Source organism: Ictalurus furcatus, chromosome 23 (assembly GCF_023375685.1).
Source record: "Ictalurus furcatus strain D&B chromosome 23, Billie_1.0, whole genome shotgun sequence".
Classification (NCBI taxonomy): Eukaryota; Metazoa; Chordata; class Actinopteri; order Siluriformes; family Ictaluridae; genus Ictalurus; species Ictalurus furcatus.
In genome coordinates this window covers 15278230-15290954 of record NC_071277.1, presented here as the reverse complement: position 1 = coordinate 15290954, position 12725 = coordinate 15278230, and the positions used below count along the sequence as shown (strand labels likewise).

Genomic DNA, 12725 nt, shown 5'->3' with positions numbered 1-12725 from the left:
AAATAAATAAAATATATAAAGTGTGAAAGCACCCAAAGCTTCCTTTTTCCTGTTTCAGCTATCAGAATTAGCATTAGGAGGATGGGTTAGGGCTGTGTTTCTTCATGTATTCGGTGAATGTTAATGCTGGTTAACAGGTGCAGACAGTCAGAGGCTAACAGAACTTAGCTAGCTCAGTTCACCAGCTCATGTCGAGGCCACAAGTTCTTCCCAAGGTTAACGTGACGAAAAGAGAGGATGAGGTTTAGGTTTTAATGTTTTCCACTATCTTTGTAATGTTGGTTGACTTAATTAGGTTGTGCAAAAAATATTGGCGGTGAGGTGCTAACGGCTGGAAAATAAATATTCGCAAGTTAGCTAACTTTTCCTGGTGAGTCTACAGCGCCATTTTGTTCACTAGGAGAGTGGAGGTCACATTTCCAAAATGACACAAATTGGCATTCTGTAACACAATTTCCAGGTTAAAGCCCAAAGGCATTTGTCCATATTTTGTAGCTAACAACGAATCAACACTCTTTTTGCTCTTTTACAGCATTTCAAATGGAAGGGAGTGGGACTCCTGTCTTCTCAGATGGCAGGGAGATTTGTAAGAAGATGCATCAACTCCAATTCTTACATCTGTCAAATGTTTTATTCATTTTAATAAATATCACCTGAATTTCATGCAATTGTTTGTTTATTTTGTGAGCATTTTAGTAGAATTTTAGCATACAAAAAAAATTGCGTTTTAGGATCATTGTAGGGAAAAAAGTATAAACAACACATCTCTATTATTTTGTGTTATTTTTTGAACACATCTTTGTGTGGAAATGTTTAACACACAGCATGTGTTAAATGTACTAACACACTGGTTGTGTTGAAAGCAACACAAAATGTGTTGTACTTAACTAGACACGCAGTTGTGTTAAAAAGGTAACGCATCTGTTTTAAGAGTGTATGTAAAAAAAAAAATATTTATTTCTTTAAAAACATGTTTCGGCTTGCAAAGCATTTTATAGTGAAAGAGATTTTGCTATATAGGTTGTGTCCTATTTTTTCTTTTTGTGAATCATCAATTTTATAAAAAGCTCACAGCTTTTTGTGTAGAATGTTCTAGAAGTATCTATTCTCTCTTCATCGTTTATTTGTGATCCACCGTGGCTAATCCCTGTTCTGTCACTGATGTTCTTTAAATAAATCTCTCTGGTGTTCTCCGAATTACCTAAAGATAAAACACATCCTATTTTCTAAGTTAGGAATCTGCACATTAATCCTATGTATATGTATGTGTATATATATATATATATATATATATATATATATATATATATATGTGTGTGTGTGTGTGTGTGTGTGTGTGTGTATATATTTTTTATTATTATTTTTTTAATTACACACACATATGTATATATATGTATGTGTGTGTGTATGTATATAATATATATATATAGAGAGAGAGAGAGAGAGAGAGAGAATTAATTAATTTATTTTATTTTTTTAATCGTTTGAAAGGTATACACCTCAACACAATTAGGTCTGTGTCCTAAATCGAAGCCTGGACTGTCCTAATGAGCTGTGTCTGCATTCGCAAGTCTACTTTTCTCCTCCTGCAGAGTCTTGTGCTTTATGCCTACTGATTGATACGGAGGAAAACATAGAGCTTGTTTTTGTTGCACACCAAGACTACAGCTTATTACACGACTTGTAATGCAGCTACCACTATAACAGAATCCTTGTGGGTTGCAGCGGGGGTGTACCTGTCAAGCAGCCATTACAAGTTGCATTCCCCCCTTTGAGACACACCGGCATACGACTGAATGGTTTCCTTATTTGTGTACATCTTCTATGAGTCAACACTTTTGCATAGCACTTAACACAAGCCAAATCTTAAAAGTTATGCCTGGTTAAATTTAGGGGTTATATATAGAAGTTACTGCTTTTCGTGCAGTAAATTTCTCCTAATATACTCATACCCCATCACTGTTGAATTCCCAAATCTGAATGGTCAGAAGGTGGTGACACTAGACAAATATATTATTGTTTCCATAGTAACAACAATTTTCTATGTTATTTAACAAAGAAAAACACTGTCCACTGACGAAAACACAACCGATGTGGTGCTGGCAAACACAGTCCCCTATATATGGAGACTTTTGGGACACACTGTAGATTCACTTAATATACACTCTTATATATACATAATTTTGTTACTTGTAATAATGAAGAAACATCTCTGACTCCTAACACCAAGGCCCTCGTTTAATGAAGAATATTTAGTGACCGTGTTGCCTGTGATTTACATGCAACACTTGCATAAATGCCATCACATGCAAAGTAAATGGAAGAAACAGTATTTAAATGAGATTTAGAATCTGTTCATTGTTCTCGATAGCAGCAGCAAGTTCAGATCTCTAAGAGATTCTTACAAGAGCTTAAACTGATACTGAAACTGCTTTGCAAGTTAAAAATATGAAATTATCCTAAAATAGTATGGTTTGTTCATAAGGAATATGTGAATGAAAATAGTTTCAAAAGCTCTGTTTAAATGCTGCTTTGGCAATCGTTCTCATTATTTTTTTTATTTCAGCTGTGAAAAACAGGCTTCTTCAAATTTAATACCTGCCCGTCAGACAGCTTTACACCTTGCACCTTCAGGTAGAAAAACCTCAAATCGCATATTCATTATGGCAAACAAGCAAAATGGGCAAGATGTGCTATTTTGTTACTACCAGCTCAGTGTATGCTGATAAAGATGGATGTTGATATAGAAAAGCAACAAACTCTTTTTACAGTAAAAACATTAACTGTAATGAATCTTTCACATTTGTTGGCTGGTGGAGATCATTCAAATTCCCCATCGAAAACGCCACGATTTTCAAAAGTCTGTGGTCTCGTACTCCAACATCGCTCCTTTCATCCCTCAAATCTGATAAACGTGACGGGACAGGCGGCCTTATCTAGCCTGACGTTTCCTTCTCTTCCTTAAAAAAGCGTCTGACCTTCAGAGGAAGCCGCAATTCCTCCCAGACCCGGAAATCTCGGGCATCAATAATGTAGGACTGCCTTGTCCCCTTTGTGCTCGGAACAGTTATATAAGGAGGGATGACTAGAGCTCTCTCTCATTCTGTCTGTCTCACTCCTCCATTCTGCACACTTTCATCCAGTCTGCTTCATCTGTGTCTCCCTCGTCTTTTGTGGAGTCTGGTGTCATTTACAGGTTCAGCTCGTTCAATTATTCGAACTATTAAAGGTAGTTCATTTTATTCCGTTTAAAAGCCATTAACATGCACTTTATTAACAACTGTTTTTAAACTTTTTTACGATTTTTCGTTCTACACTCCACCCAGATAATCATTTACATTTACATTGTGCTTTACATTGTGCTTTAGATTGCTAACTAGCCGAGCCAATTCTGTGTCAAATACCTGCACTTCATTCTGGAACTTTGAGTCTGAGTTTTGCTGTCTCCACAACTTCTACACTAGATTTATATTTAATATGCTAAAGAGCTCTTGTTCGTTTGTTTTTAGGAGATACTAGCAAAACCTGCCCGTTATCACACGGGATGGTTGAATTTGAATGCCTGTATTTCCTAGAAAAACACAGGGACGTTTCACTGTGCTCGCCACATAAAATTCCACTTCCTAGTTGAAAACCGTTACTACTGTAGTGTTAAGTGTTAAGGACATCATCAGCGGACATGGCAAACGATATTTTTTAAGGAATATAACTTTTGCTTTAAAATACGAAAGCTCGTCAGATGAAGATGAATATGAAAAGGAAGAAGGGAGGGCAGTTTTACCAGAAGCACCTTTTACAGGAATGGACAAATCAGTGTGAGCTAGCTAGGCGAGCTAGCCGATGTGCTCGAAAGTGAGTGTGGCTTCTCTGGGATCTGTTTCCAGTAGCGGAGCAAAAAATTAACAGAACATCTGGCCATACTGTGTCTAAAATGTCAGCTATTCGATATTAATTTCTTGTTTATAGAACTGTTGCATAAAAGCAATATCGCAATCCCTATTGTGTGGTTATACTGAATATCGGCACTGCTGTAGGCTCATGTCTATGGCCAAATCACAATATTCAGTATAACCGCACTCTTGCTCATGCGATATTGCTTAAATATAAACATATTTCATGTGTTTCAGGGTGGAATTGTCCTTTTAGACAATTTTAAACATTTCCATAGAAAATTCACATGGACTTTTCCGATAAACATGCAGAACGTTAACATTTTGAACATGTTAACAGTGTATGGCCTGAGACTAGTGCATAGTGTGACAGTTCAGATATGCCAAATATGAGATGTGTAGAAAACTTGATCATCATAAAACAACGCTAATTGCTCAGAGGTCTGTGGGTGAATCATGGCGAGGAATTGTGTAATTAACCTCCAAGGTTTAATTACCTTTCATATACCTTCTTTAATTAATCCACAGATGTGATGACGCCTCTAAGAGCTGTGAAGGCCCCCTGGCTGCCTCTCTCACTGCCTGACTGGAAATAGTACTGTCAACGGGGTGCTTCATCACAGGAACATTCCATTTTTATTAGCACAATACGGTGATCTCTCCTCTGTTCTCTTTCCCTATCTCCTCTTCCCTCTCTCTGGGATTTTTTTTTCTTGTCTGTTATGTAACACAGTCCATTAAAACCAGATTGAACTATAAGATCAGAGGCAACCAGGGTGCTGCAATTCATGTCATAGGAGGATGGGCAGCCTGACACACGTGCGCACACACACACACACACATACACACACACAGATAGATAGATAGATAGATAGATAGATAGAAGATAGACAGATAGATAGATAGATAGATAGAGCATATACAGTAATGGGAATACAAGCTTGTTTCTTCTTGAGGACACATACATCCACACACACACACACACACACACACACTCCAGTGTACCTTCTCGCAACCTCTCAAACACCCAAAGTGCTTTCACACTCCCACTCTCAAAGTGTCTTGAAGAAAAAAAAAATAAGCATAGCTTTCCACTGCAAAAAAAATGTTCAGTATGTACAAGTATATGCGGAATATTTTTATTTAATTGAAAAAAGATTTCTTCATTTTTACCATTAATTATTAACACAGAAACAAGTGGTAATAATATCCACTATGATTAGTCAGAGGGTGATTTCACCCAGCAAAGAAAACAAGGCTAATAATGGCTAAAACCTAACAAGAGGGAGCGTATCTATGTTCCTATGTTCCCCAGACTTATATGGACATAATGAACACATGGTGATTTAAAGCTGGTGTTAGGTTTCAGCATAAGTGAGAGCTGGGACATGTTCATACTTAACAGAACATAGGACCCTGGGAACATAGGAATGACCCCCTAACGCGGCTCAGTTAGCATCTTTTCTTTGCATGCTAGCTGTTCCCTGCTAGCATAGATTCATTATGATTTACAATGCATTGATTACTGGGTCAAATATGATAGCAAAAAATGGCAGTAGGGTCCAAAATTCTGAGGCCACTAACTTTTTTCCTTTCAATTGTTTTGTTACATTATCAAAATCAGCATTTTAGCCAATTTTGCAAACCAACAAGCTAATACTAACCATTCTATTAGCAAATATCTAGCTAGCTTTGCAGGTTGCTAGTTTTTCATTCAGTGTTGTGGCTATGGCAGGTTAGTAACAAATTAATACATTGCATATCAATATTTTTCCACAAATGTCTTTTAATTGTTAACAGAAATTAGCTGTTTATGCTACACGTCATTACTGTATTTATATTGCACTGCTGTGCGCAAGTTACAGCTTAGCCTAGTTGCGACGTAAAGGGGCATTAAGTTACAACTTACGCACTACTAAATATTTTTACGTGGCACCATTAAACTTAGTTAAAACACCAGTTAAATATTTACGAAGCCTCTGCCCATGAATAACAGTCGGAATGAGACGGCAGCCGGATTAGATTACATCGATGAGCTCGGAACTGATGATGAAGAACCGCATGTTCGTCGAAAAGTTTTACGAGACAGACGTCATCCTTTGGATATTTATGATGATGTCGACATATATGCTCGTTTGCACTTTCAAAGAGAGGGAATAATGCGGATTACACTTCTTCCTAACTTCCTTTATCTCCCTCTGCCCGCAGCTTTTGCATTTATTTTGTTTGCTATGTCCTGCGAAATCTCACCTTTTTTTTCGGTTTGTGACAGATGAGTTTAATTTGCTTTCAAGGACAGTTTTGTTTTCTTTGTATCCGTCAATTAAAATGAGAATTTCTTCATGACTGGATTTTTTCTTCCTGTTTCTTTTCTCCTCCATGTGTGGGCTATTAAGATTTCAATTAAAAGTTTAATGTTGAATTTGATAATGTCTTTGTCGTGTTTTTTTTTTTTTTTTTTTTTACTTTCATTTCAGGTCAGGCCAGTCAAGAAAGAGTTTGAAATTACACGCAGTTCAGAATATTTCCTGTTTACCAATTGAAGGCTTCTGACTGGGTTAAGAAAAATATATGTCATTCTATGCGGCGACACATTACTTTTTACGGAGAGCTTACGACCTACTAACTACGTTCTGCCTTAAGATCAAGTGGTGCGACCGAAGTACGTACAGATTTAGTTACAAACTAACTAGTATGTATGAAGCCTCTAGTTTGGACTTTACATTCCAGTTTAAAAAAGAACTTTCGAACGCCTGGTGCAACCTTACCCTGGCAAAAAATTAAGTCCTACTTGAGTATTTTTTACGGCCTGGAAGCCATTTTTTACTTAAATGACCAAATTTTAACACATTTTGGGTTACAGTAACTGAAAATACTAATGGCTAGCATAGTACTGAGGTAAAAACTGCCAAGAAATTCAGGATATGAGGATTTCTGCAACAAGTTATCTGCTATTTGTTTTTGATAAATGATGCAATATTGGTAGTGATCTCAAGACTTCTGGACCTGACTTCAGAAGATGTAAAGTGTCTGTCTCTCGCTCTGTGTGTGTGTGTGTGTGTTGTAAAGGTCACCTTACCTTTCTCACTGACCGACTCGCTCTCAATCTCTACATCCTCGCAGCTGGTGTACTCGGGTGTGGTGGGAAGCTCTTCATCTGAGCTGCTCAGTGAGGCCCGCCTTGCTTTGCCTCCTCGCTTGCTTTTATGAGGTCTCGGTGGTGGTGGACGCACAGACTCCGACTGGTCCGAGCTAAGCGAGTCGTTGCGCAGCAGGTTCTCCGTCTTGTCCCGAGGACCAGGGTTGGAGGGCAGGTGACCGTAGGAGGGGCCGTGGGACTGGACATGACCATAACGCCAGGCACCGGGCCGTTCTTCGGCCTCGGTGCACGCCAGGGAGACGTCGCTGTGGCGCCGCTCATGGCGGAAACGTGACATCTCGGCATGCATGCGCATCTGTTCCTCGTATGGCTGCGGCTTCACTGGGTACCGCGCCAGGTTTGGGTCACTCCGGTAGCGCGTGTGGCACTCGTCCTGGCGATGGAGATCACGCTCGGACACCAAGCCTGGCTCGGGAGGGTGCTGCTCCTCCTCCTGGGAGTGCCAGGCACCACGTCGGGCGCGGTATGACGCCCGAGCTGACTGGGCGTCCTCGTAGGGGCGACCGTAGTCAGAGGGTGATCGTGGCATGCCACTTTGTCCTGGGGCATAGTGCGATGGACGCTCCTCCCTTTGGTAGTTCGGATTTGGCTCCCTAGACGCCGAAGGGCTTCTTTTCCTGCAGAAATGAAGGAAGTAGAAGGTCAGATGTCACAAAGTACATATTCTGTGTAATAGAATAAAGTAGCTCAGTTCATATCAGCTTTTATGTACATAAGGGCAGTTGAATTTGGAAAAAGAAAAATCCATTTTCACAATTTGCAAATGCCAATCAAGCTACTCTGCATGTCTTTAGACTGGGGGAGGAAACCGGAGTACCCAGAGGAAGCCCCCGAAGAACAGGGAGAGGCTCCGCGCACACAGGACGGAGGCGGCATTCCAACCACGGAGGTGCGTGGCATGATAAACATGATGGCACATTTACTCTTCCTTTTACATAAGCGTAACTTCTGAACGTCTCTTTTCTTTCATATTCAATAAAAAAAAGTCATTTCTGTCATTTTATATTTATAGCTCTGTTCCCACACTCCAGTTTGCTTTACAGTTTGATAGAACTATACAACAAACGAGGCTCCAGTGAACTGTATTTGCTCAGTGTGGTGTTGTAGGCACTGAAGCATTTCTGATACATTTTCTGATAGAGCTGATATTTTTTTGCAAGCTTGCCTTTTACTGTGACTGAAATGCTCTGAAATCAGATCTGGCAGATTGCTCTGTATGTGTGTGTGTGTGTGTGTGTGTGTGTGTGTGTGTGTGTGCCTCATGCATTATGCAGTCGATGCAGGACACTAAGCCTTGCTCCATTCACAAATCCAAACCGCTGCCACAGCAGAATGATGTATGAATGTTGTGTGTGTGTGTGTGTGTGTGTGTGTGTGTGTGTGTGTGTGCGTGTAAAACGTGTTTGTGTGCACTCTTGGCTTCTGTCAGCCCGCATGATGAGCAGGTTTTCGTGTTGACTAGAAAGAATGTGTCAGCAAGAGAGCAACACAACGTGTGTGTGTGTGTGTGTCAAGAAGGTGAGTGTGTGAGTGTGAATTGCTTCGGTAAGTGCTCTCAGCCAACCTGCAGGGCCAGCACACCCTGAGGATATTCAGTTATGAATTTCTCTGGATGACTCTTGCAAACGCAAACATTTTCACCCTCACTTCTCTCTCCTTCCCCTTCCGTCATTCACCGACTCTCTAAATAAGCGTCGCTACTCAACTTCCCTCCTAACATAAACATCACATAGCTACAGTCTCACTCAGCACAGAGTCTATTTCAAGCTCAACTTTAATCTAATTACCATTTGCTAATAATAGACCATTCAGTAACATCTAGTAGAATCATTAATGCTATTTCACACACAGTATAAGCACCAGTTCAGGAAGCTCACATTACGCAGTTATGAAATGATAAGCATCGGTAGGACCGAAGTGTCCCAGGGTGTGAACTGCCACTGTGTGACAAAATTCCACCCACCAGTCAGCTCTCCCCAATCAGAAGACAGCTGCTCCTGCTGCATCACATGGCAGCGTAACAGACTCGGAGGAAAGTGCTATCCACATTCTTCTGCATCCTTGAGCTCACAGATGCTTGTGAATGGCTAGTGTCTAATGGCTAGTGAATGGCTAATGAGAGAGCGAGAGAGAGAGAGAGAGAGAGAGAGAGAGAGCGCGAGCATGCCATCCCTCCCACCCAGACAGCACAGCCAATGTCTGGCAAACAGCAACAAATGGCTGGGATCCTGGCGCGTTTCTATTTGTGTCACTCAGGAGCCTTCACAACTGGAAAGTGTATATAAGAATCAGATATAACTGAGAATGCCTGTGATCAGAAATAATTTTATTGGATTAAATTTTTTTAAATTATGCATCACGTTAAGGAAGAAAAATGGTTTGTGATTTGGAAAAATGTGATTTCGGTGGCTCGTAAGAATTTTTAGTAGAGATGCACCGAAGGCAACAAAGGAAATTTTTCACTCTATCAGCCGATAGTTTAAAAACATCTGATGATCAGGGTCGATTATATCCTGTCGATCAAAAGAGGGCGATGAAAACACATGGATTTTGTGCTGTGTGTAAAGATGTCTCTTGTGTGGAATGACGACAAAACTGCAGTTTGTAATCTCTGTAATCTCTGCACTGGTAAAATTTTACACCGGACGCTGCAGCGGTGAAGCGGGAGTTTCAGCGTCGAGTCAATTTTTTTTTGTGCTGCGCTGCTCGGGCTGAATTAAAGCACCAGTACATCGTTGAAAGATTTAAATGAAGATGAGTTGACAAAAAAGTATATATTGCACAGAAAAATATATTTGTAGAGTAGTATATTTCATATCCAGTTAATGTTCATATATAAGAAAAACTTTATATTATATATTACCAGCTTGATGTTCAGTGATGAAGTAGAAATGCTTGTGTTTGTGGAGAGTGAATGTGATATCACCGATATCACTCTGAATAATCGGGTATCGGCCGATATCACTCTGAATAATCGGTTATCGGTATCGGCGGATATCACTCTGAATAATCGGTTATCGGTATCGGCGGATATCACTCTGAATAATCGGTTATCGGTATCGGCGGATATCACTCTGAATAATCGGTTATCGGTATCGGCGGATATCACTCTGAATAATCGGTTATCGGTATCGGCGGATATCACTCTGAATAATCGATTATCGGTATCGGCGGATATCACACTGAATAATCGGTTATCGGTATCGGCGGATATCACTCTGAATAATCGGTTATCGGTATCGGCGGATATCACTCTGAATAATCGGTTATCGGTATCGGCGGATATCACTCTGAATAATCGGTTATCGGTATCGGCGGATATCACTCTGAATAATCGGTTATCGGTATCGGCGGATATCACTCTGAATAATCGGTTATCGGTATCGGCGGATATCACTCTGAATAATCGGTTATCGGTATCGGCGGATATCACTCTGAATAATCGGTTATCGGTATCGGCGGATATCACACTGAATAATCGGTTATCGGTATCGGCGGATATCACTCTGAATAATCGGTTATCGGTATCGGCGGATATCACTCTGAATAATCGGTTATCGGTATCGGCGGATATCACACTGAATAATCGGTTATCGTATCGGCTGAGAAATTTAGTATCGGTGCATCTCTAATTTTTAGACATTAAATGCTGTTCATTTGCCTTAGGCTGTTTTAATGCAGTAATGCATGTGAATCTTCATTATGTTAGCTACCACTTTTTTTAGCCCAATTAGTTTCTGGGCAACCAAAACACAGGACACAGCAAGCACATTAGACAAGTTAGAGAGTTTTTTGTGCTTTTTCTTTTGCAGAAAATGACTCAAAGAGGTGAAATTGCAATTGGGCAAGATTGTCTTCCGCAGTGATGTTTGTTAGTAAATGAGACCTGTTACTCACGTTCGACGCACGTGAACCAAAGAGGGCTTTGGCTGAATGTGTGTTGCGATGACGTCACGTGACGCGTTTTGGCCCAAATCTGCGGAAAATGTGCGGCGGTTTTGAAAATTTGCAAGCTTTTGCGTTCATTTAGGTTTTGCATTCATTTCTCCGATCGTAAAAAAACCCGAAGGGACTGATTAGAGCCTTCATGTGGATCTATTATTTATATGCCCTATAAAGTTATAAACTGAACCTTTCCTTCAAACCTTCCAAAGGTATTTTTGTACCTTTATTGAACATAATTATACTACTTTACGTATAATTATTGTTCATAAAACCTTATGCATCTTTTCAGGAGACAAATACATATTAAAAGGTGTAAAAGATGTGCCCTTGAGTGCCTGTAGCTTAAAAAAAAAATAAATAAATAAAAAAGCTCAGGAGCAGGTGGAGAAATGGTGCTGCATTAATGCCCACACACTCACAGAGGGAATAAATTGCTCAAACGTGTGCGTGTGCAAAAGTGAAAAGCAATCAAGGTGAAATTAGAAGAGAGCCCAGTGGGGAAGAACAGCAACTCTACAGTGAGGAGGAATGACAATTTGAGTAATGATCCGTGTCCACCGTGCACTAACACAGCCAACGTTAACACCTAATCATATTGTAAACCTTTCAACGTATCAAATGTTTCAGGTTGTACATTTATAGGTAATAAATTGAGCAGGCAGTGTGTGAGGGGTGTTTTACCAAACCGACACGTCATTTCTGAAAACGTATCCTAATGAGGAAGACTGTGTAAAGTCTACATAAAGTCCTCCTGAATAAAGCTACTTTACCATGGTACTTTAGTTATGTTAATATATATTGCTTTTATAATCCACAGTAGGGTGGTGATGGGGGGGCCGTTTCCCGTTTCCATGGGTACAGTGGATTAGTGGTTAGAACGTTTGCCTCGCACCTCCAGGGGTGTTGGTTTGATTCCCGTCTCCATCCTGTGCGCTCGGAGCTTGCATGTTCTCCCTGTGCTTCAGGGGTTTCCTCCGGGTACTCCGGTTTCCTCCCCCAGTCCAAAGACATGCGCTGTAGGCTGATTGGCATTTCCAAATTTTCTGTAGTGTGTGATTGTGCCCTGCGATGGGCTGGCACCCTGTCCAGGGTGTTCCCCGCCTTGTGCCCCGAGTTCCCTGGGATAGGCTTCAGGCTCCAACGTGACTCAGTGTAGGATATGCGGTATGGAAAATTGATGGATGGATGAATAAAATGTTGTGCTTTTTAACCGTTTATAGTTATAGTTGAAAGCTGTGGAAACATCTGCAAAACAAGTTCCTGTTATCACTTAGGTTATAAACAGTTGTTCCCTCACCAGCATCTTGGTGTTAACAAGATAAAAATTTTTTTTTAAATCTAATACTGCTTGAAGAATTTCCAGGTGGTTACAAAGTCGCTGAAACTGGAGACACCTTCCATAAACGTTAAATAAACATCTCCTTAGATAAAGCTACACCGTGTCAATGATTATGTATTTTTCTTTGTTATAACAACTCGTTTTGGTATTTCGTCCACTACAGAAGTCCCCAGGAACGACTTGTGGCTATAGAAACGACAACATATTAGAAAAGGTGTGTTAATACGAATTTGTAATTTGAATTACAGCCAGCACTACAATAAGAGCTGCTACTGTTAAAAAAAAAACAACATTTTATTATAGCACATTCTGACCAGTTAGTGGTGTACACAGTACGTACAATACTTATTGTTTACATTTAAATTTGTAAATGACTAATAAATGAAACCGA

General features: G+C 40.1%; 2 protein-coding genes across 6 annotated transcripts in view; both read right to left on the bottom strand.

Annotated features, from left to right (window-relative positions):
* The window catches only part of rims2a (regulating synaptic membrane exocytosis 2a), a 116349-nt gene extending 109032 nt beyond the window's left edge, over positions 1–7317 (bottom strand). For 2 of the 5 annotated variants that reach the window (XM_053611541.1, XM_053611543.1), the window contains exon 1: positions 6970–7317. The gene's annotated coding sequence lies outside the window, so the exon portion shown is untranslated. The remainder of the gene's footprint in view (positions 1–6969) is intronic. The other 3 variants (XM_053611530.1, XM_053611533.1, XM_053611542.1) reach the window with 2 other exon arrangements.
* LOC128599404 (regulating synaptic membrane exocytosis protein 2-like) overlaps positions 3113–12725 on the bottom strand; it is a 98705-nt gene continuing 89092 nt past the window's right edge. Inside the window, exons 6-7 of the mRNA XM_053610941.1 lie at positions 6970–7667; positions 3113–3180 (exon numbers count right to left, since the gene is read on the bottom strand). Of these exons, the coding sequence (XP_053466916.1) occupies positions 3113–3180; positions 6970–7667 (766 nt within the window). The remainder of the gene's footprint in view (positions 3181–6969; positions 7668–12725) is intronic.